Source organism: Polistes fuscatus, unplaced genomic scaffold, assembly GCF_010416935.1.
Source record: "Polistes fuscatus isolate 324 unplaced genomic scaffold, CU_Pfus_HIC Scaffold9, whole genome shotgun sequence".
NCBI classification, from domain to species: Eukaryota; Metazoa; Arthropoda; class Insecta; order Hymenoptera; family Vespidae; genus Polistes; species Polistes fuscatus.
The window spans coordinates 2,971,370-2,998,060 of NW_025113173.1; the positions used below are offsets into that span (position 1 = coordinate 2,971,370).

The 26,691-nt window shown below is 32.5% G+C and overlaps 5 protein-coding genes and 1 long non-coding RNA gene across 20 annotated transcripts in view; 2 read left to right on the forward strand and 4 right to left on the reverse strand.

Moving 5' to 3' along the window:
• The window catches only part of LOC122525572 (putative sodium-dependent multivitamin transporter), a 14,244-nt gene extending 12,380 nt beyond the window's left edge, over positions 1–1,864 (reverse strand). The window contains exon 1 of one of the 2 annotated variants that reach the window (XM_043648464.1): positions 1,779–1,864. The gene's annotated coding sequence lies outside the window, so the exon portion shown is untranslated. Of the gene's footprint in view, positions 1–212; positions 294–1,778 lie in introns of those variants that run through there. The other variant, XM_043648462.1, reaches the window with a different exon arrangement.
• Positions 1–4,650, forward strand: part of LOC122525551 (protein expanded) — a 29,522-nt gene extending 24,872 nt beyond the window's left edge. Inside the window, exons 7-13 of one of the 2 annotated variants that reach the window (XM_043648415.1) lie at positions 185–425; positions 692–967; positions 1,073–1,238; positions 1,398–1,706; positions 1,798–2,073; positions 2,154–3,949; positions 4,044–4,650. In XM_043648415.1, coding sequence (XP_043504350.1) covers positions 185–425; positions 692–967; positions 1,073–1,238; positions 1,398–1,706; positions 1,798–2,073; positions 2,154–3,949; positions 4,044–4,520 — 3,541 coding nt within the window. In that variant the 3' untranslated portion in view covers positions 4,521–4,650. The remainder of the gene's footprint in view (positions 1–184; positions 426–691; positions 968–1,072; positions 1,239–1,397; positions 1,707–1,797; positions 2,074–2,153; positions 3,950–4,043) is intronic. The other variant, XM_043648416.1, reaches the window with a different exon arrangement.
• LOC122525564 (histone H3.v1-like) lies at positions 1,937–26,675 on the reverse strand. 4 transcript variants are annotated; one of them, XR_006305820.1, is made up of 5 exons: positions 26,584–26,675; positions 26,437–26,502; positions 21,824–23,617; positions 4,581–4,840; positions 1,937–2,038 (listed from the first exon to the last, which is right to left on the reverse strand). XR_006305820.1 is itself a non-coding variant. In XM_043648447.1 (4 exons), the coding sequence occupies exons 2-4, from the start codon at positions 26,477–26,479 to the stop codon at positions 4,644–4,646; spliced, it is 2,034 nt and encodes a 677-aa protein (XP_043504382.1). In that variant the 5' UTR covers positions 26,480–26,502; positions 26,584–26,675; the 3' UTR covers positions 4,564–4,643. The 4 variants fall into 4 exon arrangements, 2 of the variants coding, with proteins under 2 accessions (XP_043504382.1, XP_043504383.1); XR_006305821.1 differs by lacking the exon at positions 1,937–2,038 and adding an exon at positions 2,278–2,363; XM_043648447.1 differs by lacking the exon at positions 1,937–2,038 and having other exon boundaries at positions 4,564–4,840.
• Positions 4,955–6,605, reverse strand: LOC122525617. Of its 2 annotated transcripts, none has more exons than XR_006305829.1 (3): positions 6,403–6,605; positions 5,648–6,272; positions 4,955–5,131 (listed from the first exon to the last, which is right to left on the reverse strand). It is a non-coding gene; the product is annotated as an uncharacterized LOC122525617 (long non-coding RNA). The 2 variants fall into 2 exon arrangements; XR_006305828.1 differs by having other exon boundaries at positions 6,422–6,602.
• LOC122525583 (galactose mutarotase) lies at positions 6,689–13,353 on the reverse strand. Of its 4 annotated transcripts, none has more exons than XM_043648484.1 (5): positions 13,320–13,353; positions 8,186–8,403; positions 7,554–7,921; positions 6,995–7,423; positions 6,689–6,842 (listed from the first exon to the last, which is right to left on the reverse strand). In XM_043648484.1, the coding sequence occupies exons 2-5, from the start codon at positions 8,394–8,396 to the stop codon at positions 6,762–6,764; spliced, it is 1,089 nt and encodes a 362-aa protein (XP_043504419.1). In that variant the 5' UTR covers positions 8,397–8,403; positions 13,320–13,353; the 3' UTR covers positions 6,689–6,761. The 4 variants fall into 4 exon arrangements, with proteins under 4 accessions (XP_043504419.1, XP_043504422.1, XP_043504418.1 ...); XM_043648487.1 differs by lacking the exon at positions 13,320–13,353 and adding an exon at positions 9,941–10,057; XM_043648483.1 differs by lacking the exon at positions 13,320–13,353 and adding an exon at positions 9,419–9,912.
• Positions 13,428–19,812, forward strand: LOC122525584 (choline/ethanolamine kinase). 6 transcript variants are annotated; one of them, XM_043648490.1, is made up of 7 exons: positions 14,396–14,822; positions 14,907–15,302; positions 15,562–15,674; positions 16,098–16,577; positions 16,777–17,023; positions 18,772–18,936; positions 19,029–19,812. In XM_043648490.1, the coding sequence occupies exons 3-7, from the start codon at positions 15,562–15,564 to the stop codon at positions 19,140–19,142; spliced, it is 1,119 nt and encodes a 372-aa protein (XP_043504425.1). In that variant the 5' UTR covers positions 14,396–14,822; positions 14,907–15,302; the 3' UTR covers positions 19,143–19,812. The 6 variants fall into 6 exon arrangements, 5 of the variants coding, with proteins under 5 accessions (XP_043504427.1, XP_043504423.1, XP_043504425.1 ...); XR_006305823.1 differs by lacking the exons at positions 14,396–14,822; positions 14,907–15,302; positions 19,029–19,812 and adding exons at positions 13,428–13,813; positions 17,677–17,875 and having other exon boundaries at positions 18,772–18,806; XM_043648488.1 differs by lacking the exons at positions 14,396–14,822; positions 14,907–15,302 and adding an exon at positions 13,449–13,813.
• Positions 26,676–26,691: the final 16 nt, after the last annotated feature.

The following is a 26,691-nucleotide window of genomic DNA, read 5'->3' on the forward strand; positions in this document are numbered from 1 at the left end:
TATAATCTAAATAATAAAGTTAACTCGTTAAGACGATAAGAATGAGAGGTGGTGGAGGGTATGCTGGTTTGTGTTGACTCGATTTAGAAGCAATTAGATATTATCTTGGGCTTGTATCAACATCATCATCATCATCATCATCATCATCATCATCATCATCATCATCATCTCAAAATCGTTTCAGCGATGAAACTACGCGACATCACTACTACCTGCAGCTACGGGACAACGTCGTTAGACATGGCGGCGGAGTGGAGAGTCTTCATCCTCACCATCCCCTTCACGAACCTTCGATCGTTACGCCATTGCTCACGCTCGCTGGGCTCGCCCTCCAGGCCGACCTTGGCGATTACTCCGAAGAACGACACAGACCGCACGCTGGATCCGTCGGCTATTGCAAGCCCACGGATTATCTTCCTCCTCACGTACGACCCATTTGTACTTGCTCTTTTTTCTTATTCTTTTTTTCCCTTTTTCTTTTTTCTTTCCTTTTTTTTTCTTTTTTTTATGTATTCCTCTTTTTTCCTTCATCCGAGGTATTTTGTAAACGTTAAGCAGTAGTAGCAGGAGAAGAAATCCACTATAATTGGTCGTCCACATTTGAAAAAGATCAAATAGCAGAGTAGCATAAATTTAGTTTGACAGTTATCCGTTCTACGATCATAAGATCTCGTTTTGATTCGAACTTCAGATGTGCCTCGAATCGAGCGTGCTCGCCGTCCTCGCAGCACAACACAGAGATAATCGTGGCCTCTCGAGGGAGGAGGCAGAACTCCAATACATCCGGGAGGCGTTGTTGTTGGAGGCGCCGCTCAACGCTCACCTATATCGGTTGCGAAGAAGCAAAAACGAGGCAGGCCCAGGAAGGATACTCCTCGCGATTTGCGCTCGCGGTGTGCGAGTCTACGCCGAGGAGGAGACACCGCGTATCTTTGCGTGGAACAATATCAACAAACTCTGCTTCGACGTACGTTCAAATCCAATTTCATTTCTTTAGAATAAACAATATCAATTGTCTACTACTTGAAACAACGAACAATTCTATTAAAGAATCTTTTCTTCTTATTAACAGCGCAAGAAGTTCGAAATACGTGCGCTCGATCAACCGGACAAACTCACTCTCTACAGTGGTTGCGACGACAAGAGCAAGTTGCTCTTGGGATTATGTCGAGACACCCATCAATTTTCCATGGCTATAGCACCCAGAGTAAATGAAGCGAAAAGAAGAGAAGAGGAAGGTATGTCACCTCGTCGTCGTATTTCCATTATTATTGTTATATTATTTCACGAAGATGATTTCAATTTTCTTCGCATTGTCGTCGTCGTTTTCTTCTTCTTCTTTTTCTTCTTCTTCTTCTTCCTTCAATCGCGAATATTAAATTCGTCGAATATTTCAGAGAGAAAAGTGTTGAGAGATTGTTACATGTATCCAGCCCGTTGCAAATTGAGTTTAACGACGCGTGGAGCACGTGGCGATCAACGAATATCCGTTATATCCAGCACTTCGTCAAATACAACTTCTGGTATAGTCAGCGATCGAGTTCACAGCGAAGATGAACCGGACACAGCACCAGCATCGACCGAATGCTTACCTCGCCTTACCGAAAATAATTCTCATGCGAGTATTCAAACTGGAATACCAAAAGTTAACGAAACGAACACAGGTGATCGTTCAGTACCATCTCCACCAATGTCTATCGTTGATGGTAGGTTTTCAATTGTATTACATATCGCGTGTGTACTTTTGTAGGATAACACAAGAAATAGACACCATTTACCTTAGAATTTTCTTTCCAGAAGTCGACGGTTCCGAAACTACACCTTCATCAGCATTACGACTTGTTTCGAGTACAAACACCGTGGCTGATGGTTCTCAGTGCAGCAGTAGTTGTAGTACAGTGGTCGTTGCTAATTCATCTAACAATGGAGTTCAGAGAATGCGTCGAACTTCAGCCACGTCGAGTTTGGAGCTCGGTTATTCTCATACTGCTCAGAATTCGGCTGTTTCTTCGGAAACTGCTAGTTTCCCGGGTGCTATCTACGATAGATGCAGAAAGACTGTTAAATATACGGGTAAGAAATAATACTGATGTGTAATCAATTGATATATCGAATGAAACATTATAAATTCTCTAATAAATTGATCTATCTAGGTACAGACATTGCCAGTGAAACGAGTGGCGTATACACCTTAAGAAGTAGCGAGATGCAAGACGAAAGAATTGGAGATCTTTATTCTCCAACCGGTGGTACTAATGAATCATCTGCAGCTAGCGACGTTTGTGCATTGAGTTCCGTTCAATCAACCACCGACGAGGCTTCCGTAACTTCAGGATTTTACACGATCCACAGCGGTTTGAGATCTGAAACGAGCGATATTTATACGGACGATATTGGAACGGAAGATCAAGAACCGATTTACAGTCTTTGCAAAGGTGACGAAGAAGTTGACAATGTAGACTCGCTCGATGGCAAACTCGAAGATTCGAGGTCACGAAGTAATAGTATAATCAGTACGGGAAGTTTTAGAGGAGACGGTAGTGATCCTTCGAATGTTGGGCCACTGTTATCTGCCGACGAACTTTCCGATTTGATAGTGGGACGTTATCCACCTCGTAAAACCATCAGTAACTCAATGGATTCCGATTGTGATTATGTCACTATGCCACCTCCACCTCCACCACCTAGAACTGACAGTGACAGACAACTTCCACCTCCTCCCCCATATCCAGTAACGATCGATTATTCGGCCATACATTCGTCAAGATTAAAAATACCAAAAGTTGAAAGAGATCCTCCACCCCCACCACCTTACCACGCCAGTCGGGCTGATTTTACGGGTTTGACGTTAAGAATGCCTATGATACCACCTCCAACACCACCTAGAAACGATGCAGTGACACCTAGAGAACCACCACCACCACCGCCACCTTATCCAGAGATGTCGGACAACAGTAGGCAGAAAACAATTTCTGCTCTCTATCCTACAACAGTCGACGAGGATATCGTTACTCGACTAGCTTCCGCGAAAATAAGTGCAGTTATTACGGGAAGTCAGCCGAATCTTTCGTGTAATCCTGGAATTAACGATGTACCACGGATCCTACCAAAAGCACCACCCAGAATACAACCACCTACATATCCGGGTGACAAGATGAAACCTACACCAGTACACGCACCCGTTGCTGCTCTCGTGGTCGGTCCTAACAACTATTTGGATGTCCATGCTTCTCGAAGTGGCCCGGTATTGTTACCCTATTTAGGTTCTCAGCCACCTCCGCCACCACCACCGCCACCACCATCTCCTCCACCACCGATGTTACATCCTAGACAACCACCGCCACCACCACCGAGTTTAGCCACCGTTTATACTAGCCAAGTGGCCAGGTCACAAATAGAACAGTACAAACAGCAGCTCTACTCAGACGTCGATTACGTGATGTTCCCGTTGAAGGATCCAGCAGTCTCGAAACAAGAATATATCGACGCTAAACAAGGATCCCTATTAGCTGCTATGGCTGCATATCCACCACCACCTTATCCAACATTCAATAATAAATCAGCACTCATGTATCGTAGCACACCCTACCTCCCCGGCTCCTCGTTCTCATCACAATCGAAATACGCTTCCAATCAAAACCTCAGCACCAGCGACAATAGTTCCAATAGTTATCTATTACATAATAGCTTGAGCAGCCCTTACGCTGCCAGTACAAGCTCCTTATACAGTGGTGTCACATGCTCCTCAATTGGAAGTCAGAGTCTCAGACGAGATCTACCAACTCTCGTTCATCCTCACACTATGCACGCGTTTTCTAGAACGAAGAGCGACGATAATATCCTGAAATGTTTCGATTCTCCGTCAGGAACAAAGATGAAATCTTTACCACATGCTAAGCAACATCGTAGATTACCACCGCCACCTCCACCACCACCATACGAGATACAAGTAAGATTAGATAACATTTAATTACTTGAATTAATACTATTCATTACAAAGTTTCATTAATTAATTTGTTTTGTTTTTTTCCTCAATCTCTTAGAGTCTTGATGAAAATCAACCGTTACCATCAGCCATTGCGTGCCCGGAAAACGTATCATCGAAAAAATTAATGAAATTATCACCTGAAGAGGAGCCCGAAGGTGGGAAAGAAGATTTAATGCTAGATATTCGAACTTTGCGTGAGAAGAGTCGGAATTTGGATCTTCCATTGATATCTGCCCTATGCAACGATCGTTACTTGTTAAAACAAACTAATGCATTTGTTATGCCTAAACATCCTAGCGAATCAAATTCGTCAGGCCTTGTTAAAAGCAGTTCCAGAAGCGGTACTGGAATGAGCTCTTCCAATAGGAATAAATACCCTGTAAGTGGATTATCAACGACACAAATAACTAAGCCACCGAGAAAGTCATCGACGAGTACTCATAAACATCCGGCTGAATCGAAGGGTAACGCTTACAAGGTGAACACAACGTTAACTGGAAAGAAAGATTCCTCAAAAATGTCTCATTCGTAATATAAGATAATATTATCCGCGACGTTTAAAGTATCTTAAAACGAAGGAATTATCATGTACCTTTATCGTGTGTTGTCTCTGTGTTATTGTTAAGTTTCAACGTGAATTACAGAAGATCCTGAATCACGAATAGCCAATATTAAAAGTATAATACTTCCAGAGCTCAGGGTGCCAATTTCGGTGTGTACTTCGTTGACTTCGTTTCGACTCGATAATCCTAAAAGCGAATAGATATTTTCTACTACGTATATTATTATTATTATTATTATTATTATTATTATTATTATTATTATTATTATTATTATTATTATTATTATTATATCTAGAATTAATAGGATTAACATACAAGCAGTACAAGGCATCGTCACTGTCTCATTATTGTAAATTACTCGTTACTACTTTTTTGTCTTCTTTTTCTTCTTCTTCTTCTTCTCTTTATCTTTCTTTCTTTCTTTCTCTCTCAAATTTCATGTCTTCGGACTTAGAATGGGTGCTAATGCGGTACCAATGTCCTATAATCTTTTCATACGTTTGAAAATTATTAAGGACTGATATTAAGCTCGTGAAATTTGTCTAAACGTTCGCGTCTTTCTTCATATGTATATGCTTTTCTACAATAATGAATTTTCCTTTTTTTACTATTATATTTAGGTATATGTATACATATATACATATATATATTTATATATTTATATATATCTATATATATATATATTATATATTATACATAATTAATAATATATAATATAAAATATAATATATACACTGTGTATATTTATATACAGTTTTTATTATATTTTTATATTATATATAATACGTCCGTATTCGATATTCGATAAAATGCTTTTTCGCTTTAGAATGATTTGAAAATCATCATCAACGATACGATATTCGTCTAAAAAAAAAAAAAGAAAGAAAAAGAAACAAAAAACAAAATTCAGCAGCGTACCAACATTTATCTTCTAAAGCGATTTTACTCTAAAAGATATGTAAACGCGATCACGTTAGATATTTATTTCGAAGAAACGACGTTGTGTTATTAGATAAATATGTTCAATAAGTATTTTTATGTTTTTGCGTTAATAAGAGAACAAGTACTAATAGAAAACTTATAATTAGAGGATTACCTGGCGATTAACGGAATACTTTGGACTTGTCGGTTTTGTTTTTCAAAGATCGATGAAAGAAAACTTTTTGTTCAGTTTACGTAACGACATTCCCTGTATTATTTAACGTGCAATAAATGTTATTTTCGTGGAGAGAAGGAAAACAAATAATGTAACAAAATTGTCACCGTTGCCAACAAGATTTGGACAACAATCGAAACAAACGAATATTTTGTAATGGCGAATCTCAAACATAACCTAAACAAGCAATAAGACTTTAAGAACGCAACGATGTCTCATTCAGACAAATCATTCCATTAATAAGTCCAAATGGCAACCTTCGTTTACGTGCGTGGTACCTTTTCTTCTTTTCTTTTCTCTTTTATATCTCTAAGTATTATATTTATTCTCACAATTTGATGCACCTTCTTTTTTTATTTTGCTAGATCGATCGATACTCGCTTTATGATATTTCTGTTCTTCTTTTGTTTTTATTTTTCTTTTTTTTTGTTTTTTTTTTCTTTTTTCTTTCTCTCTCCCCTTTTTCTTTTTCTCCCGTTTTGTTAAAATATTTGTAAGAGACGATACGTACGATCGCGTAATCGTTTAATAAACTTCGAACATTCCCAAATATCATTTAGAAAACCTAGGAAAAAAAAGAAAACGTACGAAATTTGTGAAGATATAGATAGGAAGTTTCTGGTAAATAAAAAGTATAATTATAAGTTTTGAATATAAAAGAAGATTCTTCGTTTTTTCTTTTGTTAAATCATTACCCAATGCTATAATTAGTACCTGCTGCTATCCACTGTTAAGTTTTAATTATATTTCTATAAACATAACAAAACCCAGATAATATGAAATCCAGTTAAAATATTCCAATAATATGAATTCCAGTTAAAAATTCCTTCATCATTCAATATTCAGCACCACCTAACATTAATTAATTAAATTACCTATAGAAATAGAAATTCTCTGATGTTAAGTAAAATCCCTTCTATACCGGAACTTAAAATATTAAAAAAAAAAAAAAATTAACGCAACAAATAACGATAGAAATGATTAAAAATGCAGAATCAATATTATTTATTTAATTATACCTCTCTTTTATACTTCTCATAAATGTAACATTCATTTAATTCTTAATTCCAAATTTGTAGGAGACAGTGTGCAGGTACAATTGTCCCGGCCTCAAAATACTATTTGGAAAGTTGGCCTGAGAAAAAGAAAAATTATATTTTATAAGATACAAGTTGCATTCGTTATTTTTTCAATTGAAATCTTCGAAATAAATTAACATAATAATTTGAATAACTTGTAGGTATCTCTAATAATTTTATGTAAAAAAAAAAGAATACAATGACTCACGTGGTTAACTGCATCGGGATAATTTTGCGTTTCCAAACAGAGAGCACCGTGTCGGAAATAACGTTTTCCACTTTTACCAAGTATACCAGTAGCATTAGGAGCAGGTAAAGAATTGGCGGTATATAATTGGACCCCTGGCTGATTTGAGACAACTGTCATGTGTCTACCTGAACTGGGATGAAATACTTCCGCAACCAATCTGTTTTTCTTGCCATTATTTGTTCTTTCGGGTAAACAGAAATTGTAATCGTATCCTCCACCTGGCACTTTATCGATGACATCGCCAAGAACCGTCGGTTTTCTAAGATCCATGATACTGTCCTTGACTAACCTAATTTCTCCCGTAGGAATACTGTCCGAATCCGTAACGGTCCAACGATCAGCGTTAAGAACGATTCGATGCTTGTACAATTCTTCTGCATTCGTACCCTAAAAGAAGAAATAATTTAATGTACGCGTAATCAAACAATCGATTTTTCAATTTAATAAAACGGAATGGAAATTTAAAAAGATATATAATATAATAATAATAATAATAATAATAATAAAAATCACGTACATGACCAGCGAGATTGAAATACGCATGATTAGTTAAATTAATTGGTGTTGCTTTGGTAGTAAAAGTTTTCATTTCGATAGATAATTCTCCATCATTCGACAATGTAAATGTTGCCGATGCTATCACAGCACCAGGATAACCTTCGTCCCCATCCTCGCTTAACAAAGTCATTATTACAGCCCCATTTTCTATTGTACCGTTCCATACTTTAAAACTCCAACCCTTGATACCACCGTGAAGACTATTCTCTCCAATATTTTTCGATACTTGATATTCTTGACCGTCGACAACGAAACGACCCTTAGCGATACGATTTGCGACTCTTCCAACGGTCGCACCGAAGTACGGATTATCGGAAGATAAATATCCTGTGGAAATAAAACAAATTACAAAGAAATCACGTTAATAATCTTAAATAATGAATGGGTTGAAAAGTTTTTAGCTTTATGGGTTTTTCCATTCATCATTCTGTTAGATACAAAACTTTTCAACCCTCCCTCTCGATATGCTGAAAACTATTTTATAATAAAAACTCGCCAGATAAATTGGATTCTTAATTATCAGAAAGGAATTTAATCGAAAGATAATATAAAAAAGGAAAAAAAAGAAAAATAATATATTGATAAATATACCAGAGATATTGTCGAAGCCAAGAAGGATGTCCTCAACGTTGCCATGTTTGTCCGGTAATCTGATACCAGTTATTGTTGCACCGTATGTAATGATATCTACTTCATGGCCAGCATTATTTTTTAACGTATATTTATCCACCGGTTTTCCATTAGCCGATCCCCAATTCTGGACCGTTATTAACTTGATTGTTTTTGACTTACCTTCGGCCATTGCAAATCTACACAGTATATGGATCAATTTAAAAATGAACATTTGGCCATTGCAAATTTATGCACGATAAATAAATCAATTAAAAGAAACTAAATATCGCAAATATTCTTCGAAATAACAAAAACATATTTGAAATACTTCGCGATAATCAATAATATTGAGATAAAATATCTGATTATTGTAATTATAATGTGATAGATGTTATCGATTTGTCGTTATAAATCAACCATACTCTATCGAATGAATGTTAGTGAAGGTCATACGATAAGAAAAAGTACAATTCTGAACACGAAAACGAATTGCTAATTGTAAGATAACGTAGTTAAGTATCGTTTGGCACGCACGTTTTACTCGGACTTTAAAAATTCGATAGGTCAATATCAGCTTGAATTTTATTAAACTCACTTTACTTAGACACCTTTAATTGAATTAATTTGTTCTCAATGAAATTACGAAACGCAATAATCCTTGGTGATAATTTTGAATGACTACTTGAACACGAAATGGAATCAAAGATAAGAGATCGACCAACATTAAAAAATCTTTTTAAGATTAATTGAACGTTTCCCTCGTAAGCCTAACCAGCGACATCTGTTCATATACAAATATTCATTATTTTTCTTTATTATATTTCATCAAATGTTAGATTATAATTATATAAATATCATTCGCATTAATCGTGTATTAATTATTTAATTATATATTTTTTGAAATAAGTGTGTATTAATTTTTTAAAATATTTATATAGTACCACGTTTAAACGCTAGATGGTTCTACCAGTCTATTTTTCGGGATGTAATATATATATATATATATGGTGTACTAATTGAATTGGATTTCACGCAATTATATTTTACGTTGGCTACGTAATGTAGAACGCAATATTACTTTTAAGTTATTATTTACATGACTTAACACATTTGTTTACTTTATCTATATATTTTTTTCTTTTCTCGTACACATACAAATAATATTATTGAAATTGATATAGCTACACGATAAATGTTCAAAATATATCTTACGCAGTTAGTTGCATGAGCAACAAGAAGTTGATATGTCGAATTTTAGACATAATAAACAATTCAATCACCAATTCAAAATAATAATTAATCTTATTAAAGATTAATATTAATCTTTACAAACGCGATCAATAAACTTCACGTGAACATCACAAGGTAACGTGAACTCGATGACTGAATGTGAAAGGAAACTTTATTTTTCACGGATATTAACTGGACAATTATATATCCAGAAACAGTCAAGGTTAATTCCGATAAGATAGAAGTAAAGAATTTTATAAATGACAACTCTTATTAATTTATATAGGCATATCTATAACAATTGATAGTTCATAGAAAAAAAGTGACTTTAACGAATTTGTGGTATTTTCAAATTACGAGTTTTATCTTATCGCAAACAATACATATATATTGTTTGAATATATTTGAAACAAAAAGGGAATATATATTGCAGTTTATTAATATATTAGGTGTGGAAATATTTGACATCTTGACGCTTCCGTAAATTAAAAATATATTACTAACCTGAGTAAGCGTAATTTACAATTAGCAATGCGTGTTAGTCGGTACTACGTGAGTCATTAAAAATTATCGATATTCTTTGCCTTTATTACGATCATTGTTATTATTATTAGATCATTAATTATTTCTTTTTCTTTTTCAATTTATTTTCTAATAGTAGTTATTTTTTATTTTTTTTCTTAACTCCCATGGTATAATCATCGATTATGTAATTAATTTACTGTATGAAAAAAGGAGGCAAATTTGAATACAACAATTCATCGGATTTTGTTGTTTACAAATGATCGAAATTATTTGTCTAACTTTTCGAATATTAAACTTCACTTAAAATAGATTCGTTAGATATGTTTAAGTGTTTACTTCATAATAATTATTGCATTTGGATTTGAAAGTGTTAAAAACATTAATCACTTGTCGAATAAATTCTAATGAAATTCACGTATTTATATCCAAAATTAAACTTTCTCGACTGTGTGACGTCTGAAAATACTACAAGCTGGTTTCTAAATGCATTGAAGGTTGCAACGTAAATAAGAAATATTAAAAATTCCTGCAAAACAAGGACAAATTCATTTCAATGTCAACGTGAAACTTTAAAATCTTAATTTATCTTTGTTCTTTCTTTCTTTTTGTTATTTAATAAGTTAATTAAAAAAACATATTTAATCAGTTAAAAAACAAACAATTTTGTTTTATACTTATCGTAAAACTGTTTAGTTTGCAAAATTGTATTTGATTTAACAGAATGAAAAGTTGATATATTTTGAGTGTTACTTGCTGATAAGCGAAAGCACAGATGTTTCGTAATGGAAAGTTTAGTAAGATTAAAGAAATTTCATTTTTTCAGGTAGGTAATGTTATACACGATGGATAATTTTTAATTGTAAACTTTCTACATAAGACATTCTAACGTAATAATTTTATAATTAATACGTTAGAGAAAAAAAATTTTCCGATATCAGAATTACTACTGCAATTATTTATTACTATCACGAGTTAAAACCTCGACGAATGCTAATTCCACGAACGGGATATGTACATAAAAAAACAAATGTAAATTTACTCATTTCATATGACTCATTCCAATTTGCGTGTATTTTTCTTGTATTTATCTCTAAATTTCTCTATTACAAGAAATAAATTGTTAAATCTCGATAATATCTAGGGATTGTAATATACCGATTGCTTTTATCATTGTTTAAATACTATATATCATAAAAAATATTTATCCTTATATGATTACGAAGAAAACAAATACGTCAGACATTTTATTAGGGCATTTGAAATAAACATATTTGTTCGTTAAATAATAATCTTGTTCTTTCTTTTTCTTTCTCTTTTAATTAGGTCTACATAATTAACGAATTAATAAAATAAATTATTTCAAGTACATATATATGTCTAATAACATTTACTGTACATGATCCGACAATTATCATAAATGCACTGCGTGCATATACTTACAATCGTCATTTTGAAATTTTGCGACCTATTATTTATTTCTATAATTGGAAAGATCTCGGAAATAAAAGGAAAACGTGAAATCTAATGATATCTGCTATGTATCCTGGTAACAAGCATAGAAACGTTGCGCTCTATGCAATTTAATTCAAATAATCTCATGTTAGAATAGTTACGTCAATTTCCTACTTCAACTAGACGTTCTTTTAAACTATAGAGTGTCTACACGTAATAACAAGATAAGATCTATCTATCACAATGATCACTTAAAACGATAATACGCAGATGTAAGAAAATCTTGGAGATTTTACGCGACTTCTAAGAAATCGACTTAATAAACTCATAAAATGAAAATGAAAGATTATAACTTTGTCGTTAGATTGAATATATATATATGTGTGTGTGTGTGTGTGTGTGTGTGTGTGTAATATGAACATTTGTACAAATCCGGAACGAGCCGCATAGTCTCACGTAGTTTCATTTATTACAAATGAGATATCTCGAACGTTTCCGCAGAGTTAGAAAATTCTGAAAAATTTATCTACGCCTCCTACCGTTTTAATCTTAATCAAACGTGCTCGGAATTTCTAATACAAACGTATCATAGATACTGTACTATACTATACGATAGTTCGGAGAGTATAAAAAGAATTCATAATTAATAAAATTAAAAATGTATAATATATTTATTTCTAAAAGTGTAGCTGTTTTTTTGGGGATTATCACGCGAACGTTTTGAAAAGCTTTGTTTTATTTTAACAAAATTTTTATAGTATAGTATTTTAATTTATTAATACGTATTATCAATTTTACGTTCGTTTAATAACTATTTTTAACCATAGACGTTCTAATATCTTAAAACATTTTAATACCGATAAAACCGTAAAGTATAATATAAAGATTAGTAAGCACGTTCTTTATGAATGCAGGTAGACTGCAATGCGACAATAAAACATGATGAATGTTGAATTATTTTTCCCACCGTTCGATAGAACACCCGTTAAATTTGAATGACAAAAATGTTGCTATCTGATATCAAAAACATCATTTAACAAATCATCGTAATACGAAAAGCACAATAATGTGGGTGAAATAATGGAAGGCTGTCTAATTGCAAGAAGATAACAATGCATGACGCATGCATGCACCAATGCATATAAATAAATACATGTTTCTAATAAAAAATAAATTCTTTTTAAATTTTTCTCAAGTATCTAACTCGACGAATATTTCGTTTGCTCAATTTTTTTTCCATTAAAACTATAATCATATTATTTTTTGGCAAACAATGATTATCTGAAAGAGATATATCTATCTTATGAAGAGATAATAAAACCAAGAAAAAAGGTATTTTATTGGAAGAAAAAAGTGACCCACTTATATATGTAATTAATATTTTCACAGTTTGCAACACTGACAAGACACGTAATACAAGTTAGTGGAGGATAATTTACAATTGAAGGTCACGTGCAAATGCGAACTCTTATGTTTAATAGTTGTAGCAACAGCAATAACAACAACATGAGTAATATAGGTGCATTTCCTTCGACTCTGCTATGATTTATTACTAACTTGCATGTGTGCTATTCCGTGATGTTTATTTAGTTTAGGTTATATTCCTTGCAGTTAATTAACTCACAAAAAGCAACATGATCTTTTTTTTCCTTATCTGAAAGATGATTGGCCGATACCGTACTGGTACGACTCTCATTGGCAGATTGCCACGCACACATACTTAATGAAATGTTTACACAGTGGTTCTTTACATCAGACTTTCACGATCACCCCACTCCAAAGATCGTCCTCGAGAACCTGGCTAAAACTAACATGCAGCTCATTCTAATGCGTGACTCGACCAACTCTACCATATTCGTTTCAACTTCTTTAGACGATTGACGTGTTGTGACTGAGCTCTACTTACATTTCATTTATTATCCAAATTAGATAATATTTTGTTAGATTTAAGAAAGTTAATATTAATCTTTCTATCTTTCTTTGTCTAACTTTCTTATTTTCTTATTTCTCGTATCGTATTCCTTTTTCCATTGTTTCCATATTATTATCATTAAACTTTGGTTAAGATAACAAAAAGAAAACATTTATTATCTATTTCTCATCAATCGAGAACACATTCGTGGTTGAGAACCCTTTAACGCCATTTTAAAGTAACAAGAAAGTTATCAAAAAAACGCAAAGAAACAAAACAAAAGAAGAGGAAGAAGTTAGATCGACACGCCGGTCTCTACAAACTAAACTTGCACGTTCTTCTTGTGATTTTTCTTCTTTTCCTATAGTCAATCCACTAAAGGAAAGGGAAAAAAAAGTGATATTAAACTCGATCGAAAGATTTTCTTTGTCGAAACACTACAGCACGTATAAGATTTGGTTGAAACTACGATGGGCGTAGAAAACAAGGTGCGTATACAAAAATGGACACGTGCAACATACTTTTCCAAATTTATTATCTTATTTATAAGTTTGGCCTCTTTATAATTGTGCACTTTTTAATATTAGAAAGTTTCGTTAATATTTATACTTCATTTCATTATTTCGAATAATCACATTTCGTAAGGTACACGTCATTTTTTTCTAACTTATCTCGTAAAATAAAACTGAGTAAGCAAAAAAATATTCCAGCTGTTACTATGCTTATTTTACGCTAGAGGTCTGACCAATAACTTTCGAGATTTAGAACACTATTTTTAATGCTTACAACTTCTTTGTTACGTGTTTTTTTTCTTCTTTTTCTTGTGGATAAGAAAATCTCATTGTTAAAACTAATTTCTAAAAGATTATTTAAAATAATCGTATTTTCGTGATTGTTTATTCTTGGCAAGAAATTGAAATGAATTTATTTAAAATAGAAAAAATTTTTATGAAGAAAATAAAAAAATTCTCTTCCTTTTATTTTTTAAAGTTGTTTTTAATAATATCTTCTTTCATATATTTTAACAATAAAATTATTGAATTTATTTAATTATCGACGCGCAAAGTTAGTACGTCGTGATTTTGATAGATGGCGAGTAGTGGCGCCATTTTTGAATTATTTCAAAATCGATTGACGACATATTTGGTTCGTGTAAACAGGGTTGAATCATTGGAAAAACTAGAACGTAAGTTAAAGTTTCTTTTAACGATCTCAATTTCAGTATAACTCTTTTTAATCAATAAAAATGAGTGTGAAGCATATTACAAAGTAAAAATAATATTTAAATGTAAAGAAAGATGATTAGATATAGATACTTGGAAATGGAACATTGATCGGTACGATGCGCAGGCCTGCGATCATACATTTGTGCGATATTCGTAGAACACTGGTGCTAGGGTCACAAGAATGTTTCTAACAAGAATAATGGTGGAAAAATAATTAAATATAATATTTTTCTTTTGTTAAAAAAAATAAAAACTTCTTCAATCGTGACAGGTATTATTTTCTTCGTTAAAAACTAAAAACGAGAACAAATCGAATAGAGGAATGTGTGAAAGAATTATTTGTTTCCACTTGCAGTGTGTAATTGTGTCTACGATTAGTATCTAATTTATGGATAAAAATCTAGAAAATAATAGTGTGCATTGTGTGCATCGCGTCGTCTTCTTCCTTCTCTTCCTCGTTGTACTTGGAATCCATTGAATTAAACGTCGATGAAACGATCAGGAGTAACGTCGAGGAGAAATCTGCGTCATTTGCAGGATACGAAGGCGTGTCTCTTCGTACTCTTCCTCTACTACTTCTAATAATTCTACCTGTAATAAAAGCGCGCCATCGTTTTAAAATAAAAATACAAAAAGACAAATTTTCAATCGAGAGATATAGGATCAAGTAAATAGGAAAATTAAAAAAGAAAAAAAAGAAAAAAAAAAGAAAAAAATAAAATATCTTTGAACTACCGTTTTCAATCAGCAGGTTCGATATATAGAATAATAATTAAGGTTATGGCACGCAACAAATGCATCGTTCTATCTTCACATTTTTATAATCTTTCGTGTTAGGTTAATTTGCAAAGCACTGTTTTTCTTTACGCTTTCTTTTGTCTTTAAATATTTATATCTAACGATATAATCGTTTGCACAAAAGTATTTCACTTATGTTAATAATTGTTTACAATGCACTAATGTAGTCTTTTGTGTGTGTGTGTTTTTTTTTGTTCTTTTCTCTCATACAGATGTCAGGAAAAAATCTCGAAATGAGGGAAACAGCTGCACGTATCTGTCGAGATTATCTTCATGGTGTTTGGAAGCGTGTTACTGCGGAGAATATTACCCTAAAACGTATCAGGTTAATAAATCTTTGATTATTTTACAATACCTATAATCGTAAAACTCTAATTCAGCGTTTCTCGACTTTTTTATCATGTATCCCTAATGTTTTTGATATACAGTGTTTAATGAACCTGAGTAGACTAGAGTCACTGTTTATTATCTTTAAAAGATACACCTGTTATATCGCGTCATTATCGCAAAAACATTCTACACAAATTTGCTGATTATATTTTGTATAAATTAATTGGCTTTTGTCAATGCAACTCAAGGTTGTTATCATTACTTTTCAGCTACAATAATTAAACCAAGACTCGTAGGTTGAGAAACGCTGTGCTATAAGAATTGTAACATGCGAGGAGTTAAAATAGTTTTATATAAATAATTATTGATTATTTCAACCCTATTTACTTTTAACCCGTTCTTTTTTTTTCCTTTTTAGCGGTGGCCTGAGTAATTGGCTTTACAATGTTCAGCTGCCAGACGGTGCTGTACCAATACGCGGAGAACCGCGGCAAGTTTTATTACGATTGTACGGTCAAGTACACGGGGAAAGGGCGTTGGAGGGACTTATCACCGAATCCGTCATCTTCACGCTACTTTCAGAGAGGCGACTTGGCCCCAAATTGCACGGCATATTTCCCGGTGGACGTATCGAAGAATACATACCGGCAAGACCTTTGTTAACCAAAGAATTGTCCGATCCAACATTGAGCACGATGATAGGTGAAAAAATGGGACAGATACACATGATGCAAGTACCGATTAGTAAAGAACCTACTTGGTTATGGGATACCATGACCAAGTGGCTTGCCACAGCAACAGATATTTTAGAAACTGTTGATGAAGTAGATCCGCGTCAACACGAAAACGTTTACACTCTTAGATCGATCGATCTCGAGAAGGAAATCAATTGGTTCAGGTAAATACATTTTATTTATAAAACTAAAAATTCAATTCTTAATTATCCAATAAAAGTTCCTACCTTCTCGTATCGTTCACTTTCCAGTTATTGTAATGGCAGGTTGATATAATTAATCAATGATAATTTAATTTATCGATTACATTTATTTGAGTGTTTGCTTAATAACAATTGTTTCTTTTACCATATTATTTTTCAGGGACCTTGTCGCTCGAGAAAAATATCCAGTAGTATTTTGTCACAACGATATGCAAGAGGGTAATATCCTTCTACGACAAAACTCCCGGAAAACCGAGTTAGTTGTTATCGACTTTGAATATTGTTCCTACAACTACAGAGGCTTCGATATCGCGAATCATTTCATCGAATGGCAGTACGATTACACGGAAGGGAATTATCCATTCTTCCACGAAAGAACTGGTTCTGGGCCGTCTAAAGAGCAGAAGGTAAGTTAGCGGGATACTGGGGAAGGAAGGGTCGCAAAATTAGATAAACAAAAGAATTGGTAAGGCTTTTTCATCAGCTTTTTTTCCACCCCCCTCTCCCTCGATTACTTATTTCTACATATTTATTTATTTGTTTCTTACCGTTAGGAGCATTTCCTCCTACATCCATATATACATATATATACATATATATATATTATAAACAAATGCACAACTATTTTGTTTTGCATTTTAGTTTATATTATATATTATATTTATATATTTGATCACATCGTATTTTCGCGTAGAAAGATAACGTTTAAGATATCGTAGCGTAACTCGCACTTGTTTTAAAGTACATATCTTGTTTTTCCTTAGATCTTTGTTATTTTGTTCACAATTATTATTATTATGATTATTATTATCGTTACGTGTTAAATTGTAAGACGATAATGATTCCTTATTATTTTTAGATTTACTTCAAATGCGATTGTAATCCTTTTTTTTGATTCCTCTTTCTCTCTCTTTATCTCTCTCTTTCTTTTTCAATAATTAAACGAGATACGTACCAACAACATTTGTGCGAGAAGCACGCGCGTTAAGCCCATTTGTTGTATTGTTCTATTTGCGAGGAGGGTGAACACCTTGGCGTGTGTTGCGTGTGTATGTATTAGTTTCACAGGACTCCAATTGACGGATTGAGAGACAGGATCGATGCACGCTATCAGGATAAATTGGGCGGCATATGAATCTTGCCACTGCGACGTATCCCGACTCGTACTCTCCAAGTTATGGAACCAGAACCACCTGTGTGCCATCTACCCCATGGCGAAACAGCACACCCTCCCACATCTGCTCGTCTACGAACCTAGAGTACTTCTACACGCACTCACGATAGTTGATCCGTAATCTTCGTAGATTCTCGATGCAACCAATCAAAAAAGGCTGTGTGTGTCCTTCGTTTCTGTCTTTTTTTTTTCTTTTCTTTTCTTTTCTTTTTATTATTATTATTGAGATATTAAATTTTGTTTTATTTCGAACGACGATTACACAAACGAGCATTCGTTTTGTTTGGCTCAATAATTATTGTTTATCTTTTTGATCAAATCGTTTAAAAAAAGATATTAAGTATGTTTCTATGCGAGTAAAAGCACGAGTGTGCTTTTTGTTTTACAAGCAAAGATTATCATTTATTCGTGTCTATATATTGAATCATATCAATTTATAATATTTTTATATTAATAGATAGATATATTTATATTAATAGAAGATTAAAACAAGGAGACACGTTCTGTATTAATAAGAATATTTGAATTATATTATATACGCGAAAAGAAAGTGTATTATGTAGAAACAAACAAACAAACACACACACACACACACATACAGAACACACGCATCCATATATATATATTTATATAAAACAGAAAACCGAAGGTCTCCACAAATTCATATATATATATATATATTATTTTATAGTTAAACATACCTTTATCATTTTTTTTTCCTTAAAAATATTTGTTAAAATTGAAATTTGATGTTAAACCATAGAGGCATGTTTAACTTTGAGGCATATAAGATCAAATATTAGATAATGTATTACATAATCAATTTGTCGTAAGACAAATTAGTTAGCATACATGTTTAATTTGTTTGCCATCATTAAAATAGATAAATAATTAATGACAAATTTTGAACATTCACATATTTATATTGGAATATGTATTTATTCGTGTTAATACTAATCGTGATATTCTCTCTCCCGACAGCTCAATTTTATCAAGAGTTACTTGAGAACAGTCCAGAAGGAATCACAGACGGAAGAAGAACGTATTATGATGGAAATTCAAATATTTTCTTTAGCCAGTCATCTGTTTTGGGGACTCTGGAGTATTGTCAATGCTAAACTATCTGAAATACCGTTTGGATATTGGGTAAATTAATTACGTTATCATAAAGCAAAAATTATTCTCTATAAAAGTTGCATTTTATTTATCATATCTAATAATATTTGGAATACTTGTAGGATTATGCAGTATGCAGGCTAAACAATTACCAATGTTTAAAAGAAAAACTTTTAATGTCAGAACAATCAACGTTGCACGACACTAACAGGAGAAAAGTAACCGACACTGATTGAAACAACAACAAATAATCATTATCATCGAAGAGTGAAACTCTCCTCCCTTAAATGGGGAAATTTTAATTTTATCAGCCTTAGACGTCAATGAGCAATTGATAAAAACAACATAGAAAAAAGATAAAAAAAAGCATAAAAAGTAAATATGGCTGATGTACTAGTATTAGAAAAGAATTTGGAACACCGACCCATTGGTAGAAAAAATTATCGCGACATACAATGGACGAATCTTTCCATTTGACATATTTTTCATAAAAAAAAAAAAGAAAAAAAAAAAGAAAAAATAAAACAAAGAGATAGGAAAGAATTTACGATGGAAAGAATTTACGATGGAAAGATGTGATATAGAAGTAAAAATAAGTCGATCGATGTTTTAATCTTTTTGAGAAAAGATTAAGGAGTATTCGGGAATGATCAAATAGGAATAACAAAATATTCACTATTACTTCGAGTTGTTGTAAGGAACGAAGAAATTCTAATAGTTGAAGTAACAAGAAATATATATATTTGTGGAAGAACAGAAAACAGAAAAGATCCAACAAAACGGTCATTACAAATATTTGATAAATATGTGTCTTAATTGTTTACAATGTGAAAGTGAACTTGCCTGCAAATAATTGCACTGTACTTAACGAACATAGATAATACACGAGAGAGAGAGAGAGAGAAAGAGAGAGAATAATTCACGTTTATTTTTACATAAAATAAAAAGCAAGAAGAAAAGAAAAAAAAAAAATATCACATTTTGCACGCTTAGTATAAATATAAATATATAGAATCTTGGTACGATAAAGCTTATTTATGGTTCTCGCATAATTAATCTGTAAATATTTCAATTAAATTCAACAGCAATATTATCATCTTCTTTATCACAATAATCTGTGTATATTAATAATTATCGATTATTTTATATTAGATTGTGCAAAGAAAGTAATAGACAAAAAAGGGAAGGATAGAGAGGATGTCATTAAAATATTATCATCATTGAAAAAATCATTTATAATATAAAAGCAATTTTGGTAGAATTAAGTTGAGCAGATGATCCAATTGACGATGCACAAAGAAATATTCGCGTTGCGTGATTAGGGATATTATTAATTATTAAATATATTTGTATAAATGAATATTAAATGAAACAAAAAGTACACATCTCTATTTTTATCGTTAATTAATCTTAATTATCGTTGATATCATCGCGAAGGGGGATGATAAATGTCCATTTGTAAATTTGTTTACTGCTCTCTACTACCAGTGTTGTATATTGCTTTATATTTTTCCGTAGAATGAGATAATATATCGCATTTTTATTGTACAAATAAATATATATATATATACATATATACACATATATATATATATAGGGACAGTATAGTTTAAATAGTAAAGAAGATTCTTTGACAAATATTTGAATCTTATATTGTAAATATATACACGTATATAATATATATATATATAATATATGTATATATTTTTAAATAAAGATGCTCTTTAAAAATGTTCTAATATCGCTTTATTATATTCGTAATATTAATTAAATATATTTGTTGGTTTTAACATCTTTCAAAAGAATAAATTTAATTTGTGCGTTTGACAAATGAAAATGCAACTATTATAATTTATATATTAAATAATAAAAATTTCATGCGAATATGAGGAACATTATTAAATGGCAAATGATAAAAATAAAATACTTTATTATATGTGTATAGAAATATATATTTTTCTTGTTTTATTCGATCAATAATCGTGTTTTTAAATTTTCTAATATTTCGGTCATTTTATTCTCTAACACATTGCGACGTTTTATTTCTTCTTTTTTATCCTGTAACAAAAGATAATCATTTATAACAAACGAATATTACGATCTATGATATTCTATGTACACTATCTTTCGAGGGGAAGAAACAATGTCAATAATAATACCTTTATAATAACAATTTTAAGATTTATTTAAAACAATCTATATAATCATTTTTTATACAACGTAACGTAATAATTATAATATGTTCAACATTAAACAAACAAAATATGAGCAATCAAAAGAAAGCATAAAATTTATTACATTAATTTTTATTTTAACATATATATATATATATATATATATATATATATATATATATATATATCTCATTTCTCTAGATTACAATAAAACCCATAAAAGATCTAAACATTTATTTATTAAGGTAAAATGGATTGGTGATAAATTTCGTAGTGCGCCGGTGCAGATGTTGTGAAGTATTCTAAATTATTAGCATTTTTCTGATAAACAATCGTACGACGAGTAGGAATAACAGTTGAACGATACAAATTTTCTTTCGAACGATCATGAGCGTTAATAGGAACGATCACGTTAGTTTTTTCCGTACTATCAAAAATAAAATCAAACGGTGCCGGCCAAATTTGAACTTCTTTAGTTTCACCTTCGTGCAATTTTTTCGCAGTCAATCTTTCCGGAAGCCCAATTTTCGGAGTTAAGTCTTCCACTTTTGGTTTTTTTCTTGGTAATCTTTTTTCTTCGATGATACTTCTTGAATGATTAGCTTTCTTGATTTTTTCGGAATGAAAACGACGTGCTCTAGCTTCTTCGAGTTCGTCTGGCCCATTAACATAACGAATTGGTAAAATGTACGGCGAGTGTTTGACAAAAGCAAACTCGTCAAACGTTTTATTTTTTATCGGATTATTATTATTATTATTATTATTATTACGAATGTTACTTACCTTTTTAGATATCAATTCGTTCGAATTAATTTGTTTAGTTTTATCTACGAATAAATTAGACTCGCTATCCTCAATTTGATCGTTCGTATTCGTAGTAGTTTGATCGTATCGATCATTATCGTTATTTGGATTATCCGACGCATTGATATTTTCTAATTCCGATTTATCGGTAGTTTCTAAATTAAATTCTTCATATTTATTTTCCAAAGGTGTTATCGCATATTCTTCTCGAATTCGTTTGTAAGGATCTTCGTTGTTCCGTTCAATTTTGATCAACTCGTATCGTTCCTCAGACTTTTCCTCGGATTCGTTGATTGATTCAGAATTTTTATTAGAATCCTTATCGTCATTTTGTTGATTCTTATTTTTGTCGAAATAATTAGCGATCCTTTCGTCCACCAATGCACGATTATCTAAAATTTCACCGTAACTGTCGCGAAGTTGTTGGGGTGGTTTCTCTTGTTCGTAATAATCACTTATAGGTAATGGTTCTTTGATATTTTCTTCTCTTTCATAATTTCTATAAGAATCATTCTCGTAATCTTTGTAATTTCCGGTATTTTGCAATTGTTGTTTTTCATTGGCAGGACCTCCTCGTGGATATCCTGGATGATGTTCTTCGTATCGTTCACCTGAAGTTTCGGATTCCTCGTCGTTACTTTCGTGCCTTTCTTCTTTAATATTTTCCGGATGCTCTTCTTCTTCATCATTTTCTTCTTTTTCACGATTATTCGATTGTTCTTCTTGCTCGGAATGATCCTCTTCCTGATAATTATGATTTTGTTGTTTTTCTTCTTCCTCTTCTTCCTCCTCTTCCTCCTCTTCTTTTTGCGGATTTATTATTTCTTCCTGTTTAGGATGATAACTATGATTTCGTTCTCTTTCACGTTCCTTCAATCTTTCAGCATATTCTTCCTGTTGGCGTTCCAATTGAGCAATCCTTGCCTCGTGCAACTTTTTCCAATATGGTTCATCGATATAAATATTCTGTTGAAATTTATTTTCCGGTCTGGCAACATCCTTCTCGCTTTGAATTTCTTTATTTTCGACGCTATAATTTTCAATATTCTCATTCTTCCTATAAACAATTTCTTGTTCCTTTTTACGTGGCACATTAATAATATTCATTTTTGGAGAATTGTTTATCATTGTTGAAGATATTGGTGTTGGAAGATTAGGTGCTATCGGTAAAGGGATTTTCACTAAAAAAGGAGTCAACAATGGTGGCCTGTATTTTAAGGAATCCCTTATATCAAACGACGACATTGTACTGAATGATGCTGGAGTTGTTGATACAGGTGGTGGCATCGATGATGATGATGATGGTGGTGATGGTGATGATGGTGCAGCATTTGCTGTTTGATCACCATGAAATATTCTTTCGTATTGTTGCAAATGCCCAATCACGTCGGATCTATTCCCAAAATTAACAACACCGGTAAATCTTATTGTTTCTCTTTGCCTTGGTTGTGCTGGGGTTGTTGACATTGGCATCATTTGTGATGAAGAAGTTTGCTGCATTGGAGGTTGCATTGGTTGTTGCATTAGTGGTTGCATCGATGGTTGCATCGGTGGTTGCATCGGTGGTTGCATCGGTGGTTGCATCGGTGGTTGCATCGATGGTTGCATCGGTGGTTGCATAGAAGGACTCTGATTGTTCCCAGATGCACCTGCATTATTGTCAGTTCCAGTTGGATTTGGTAGCGTTGACAATCGTATCGGGGCCACGTTGTATCCAAAAATTTGTGCTAATCCTGACAAAATCAAACCCAATGCACGTTTGTCTCGATACTTGTCGGTGATATTGAAATTTTCGCTGTTATTATAGATATTTCTGATGGAAGAATATTCCGGAATGGAAAAGTTCTTGTACTCGACACCATTTGCGTATACGAAATAGAACAAGTAGAGTATACAGAATGATCCTTCGAGTTTCATTGTTAAAAATAAATTTATTTTCAATTCTCACGCATCTAACAACATGGCACAATACTTTTGTTAATATTTTTAATAGATTGTTTTGTTCTAGAAAATAATTTCACTCGCGAATCGTTCAAAATACGAGTACAAAGATTTAATGAAATATAAATTCTTTTAACGGAGATTAAAAAATATATTAATGTTCACGAGTCAACGTGATTCTTCGAACTGAGAAAGAATGGCGTATGATTAGAGAGGATAAATTTTTGCATAATATCGGAAAGAAATGTCGAGAGAGTTTCTCCTCAATTACACGCATCCACTTGTTGATTTGCGACAACTGAAGCGGCAAGTTTTACTTGTACTACGTAGAGGAAAGGAAACTCATAAGACTGACGAACTGATACTATTGATTCTGCTAAATAACATAAAATCTTATGGATCACGGTTGACTTAACAAATGAACGTTTTTTTATTTTTGTAATTTTATTTTATTCCACGTTGAAAACTCGTTAAATCCAATAACGCGAAACATATCCTAGAAGAGAATTTTTTGGTTGGTAAAAAGAAATAATAGAATAGAATAGAAACTTTCCCCCTTTTTCGAAATCTATTTAAACTTTGATTCAATATTTTAATCTACGTATTTATAGATATTATTTAACGACTCGTGTTTTATACAAATCAGAAATTCGTTTAGTTTTTCTTGTTTTTTTTTATTTTTTCTCATTCTGATCGAGTGAAAGCGCTGATGCATTGTTAATTAATAAAAATAATAGAAAAAGAAAAACGACGATTACGAAATTACACAAAAATAAATGAACACGAAGTATTGGCAAATTGTTTTTCCTAAATTAATTGAAAGAAATTACAACTGATGGTGGTTAGATACTTCCGTTCCGATAAGTTACATCATTTTGCATGTAATAATGCAAATAAAAAAAAAACAGGGGGGAAGAGACGTTCATGATATTCTTGCGAAATGATTGGTGGTGGTTCATCGATTCGAAACGTACGAATTGCCTTGGTCTTTTTTTACGATGATAAATGTTTGTCTGTCTTGTGAGAAGGAATTAAATTGAATCGAAGATAGAGTTTACCTTCCGATTCGACTTTCGTAAGCACCGGAGCTATTTAACTTATTCCCAAGCAGGAGAAAGTTTTCGCCATTGGCACTGTGTTGTGTACTTGTGTGGATATCAGTTTCCTAATCCAGTACTACAAAACCTCCCGGAATCAAAGAAGGAAGGAACAAAAACTAGCTCTCTAATCAGACAAGACAGAAACTTCTATATTGTAGAAAAATGTATCTCAATATCTACTATCTCGAGATTATATTTAATTCTATTGATTTATAATACAATTTTTAATTTCAATCTTTTTACGATGAAACAATTTGACAACAGCATTTGTACATTTGTCATAATAATTGATAATATATATATTCGAATATTTTTTTTTAAATTAACGATCAAGTCGCATTAACTGTACACTATCGACAAGTATGGGTTTTTGTGTCTGTAAAACAAGATACCGGTAGACACTGCGTAGACCAATTGAATTCCGCGTTCAGGTTCTCTCCTTAAATCGAATTCGTGCAATAATCAGTCTTTGATACAAGTGATTACGTAGTTAAACAATTCTCTCGGTAGGACCAGTTTTAAGAATTTACCGTATCCCGATGAACGAGTTACATGAACAACTTGGTATAAAAGAAGTATCAACTTTCTGTGACCACGTTAGTTCAACGGTACACGTGGCTTAATATGAAGCTACTGGTAAAACATTGAAGAAGTCTTTTCTAATGAAAAATGTATGGAATTAATATTGAAATCTAATTTTATTTGTATTTTTCTCAGTTGCTTCTTGGGTTGATCGTCCTGGTTTTTGGCCAGGAAACAATCGTCTCTACGAGATCAAATGAAAACAAGGAAATCGAACAACAACCAACAACGATACTCCAAGCACAACCAAATAATCAAGAAGGTGAAACTAATAAAAAATTAAATAAGAGAAGTTATGGTTGGGGTCCTTGGGGATACGGAGGTGGTTATGGTGGTTATGGCTGGCCTTGGTAAGAATTTTCTTCCTTAGATTAGAACAATTATTCTATGCATTTGTTCTTAAAATATATTTTTTTATTTTTAGGTACGGTGGATGGGGTGGAGGATGGTATAATGGTTGGTACCCTAGTTGGCCTTGGTGGTACGGTGGTCATGGAGGTTGGTATGGCGGTGGTCATGGAGGTTGGTACGGCGGTGGTCATGGTGGATGGTACAAAAAATGGTAATCTATGAAAGATCAACGGATTATCATTGGAGAAGTGTGTCTGTATGTGCATCATCATATTCTCTAAACTAATAACGAGTATGACAAATTTATAATAATTAGAAAATTAATTTGATCGAAGTCGAATAAAAATATAGGTTTTAGGTAAATGTTAGCACGTAAAGTTAGCTAGTGAATAAATTCACTATCATTCTCACACTATCATTCACACATCATCCTCTTTTATCATCTATTATTTACATTATATATTATACATAAATACAAATGTCATTTATATATCACATTTTAATTAAATAAATAAAATACAAACTCATAGAAATAATAGATATGAATATTAAAATTTGTCATTAGTTTCAACACGTACCTTCAATCGTTTCCTCAAATAAGTCGTTAGTATTTCCTCGCATATTGTTAAGTTCTTATCCGTGTCCTAGAAAATATATAAAATAATGTTTTTTATTCATTTCATTCAATTAAATTCTGTTCTATAATATAATAATTTAATAATAACCTTTAACATATTCGTAAGCTCTTCGATCTTTCGTAATTTAGCTTGTTGCTCTTCGGATGTTGGTTGAACGTTGTAATCATGATTGGCTTCTGTAGAAAGCATAGCAGT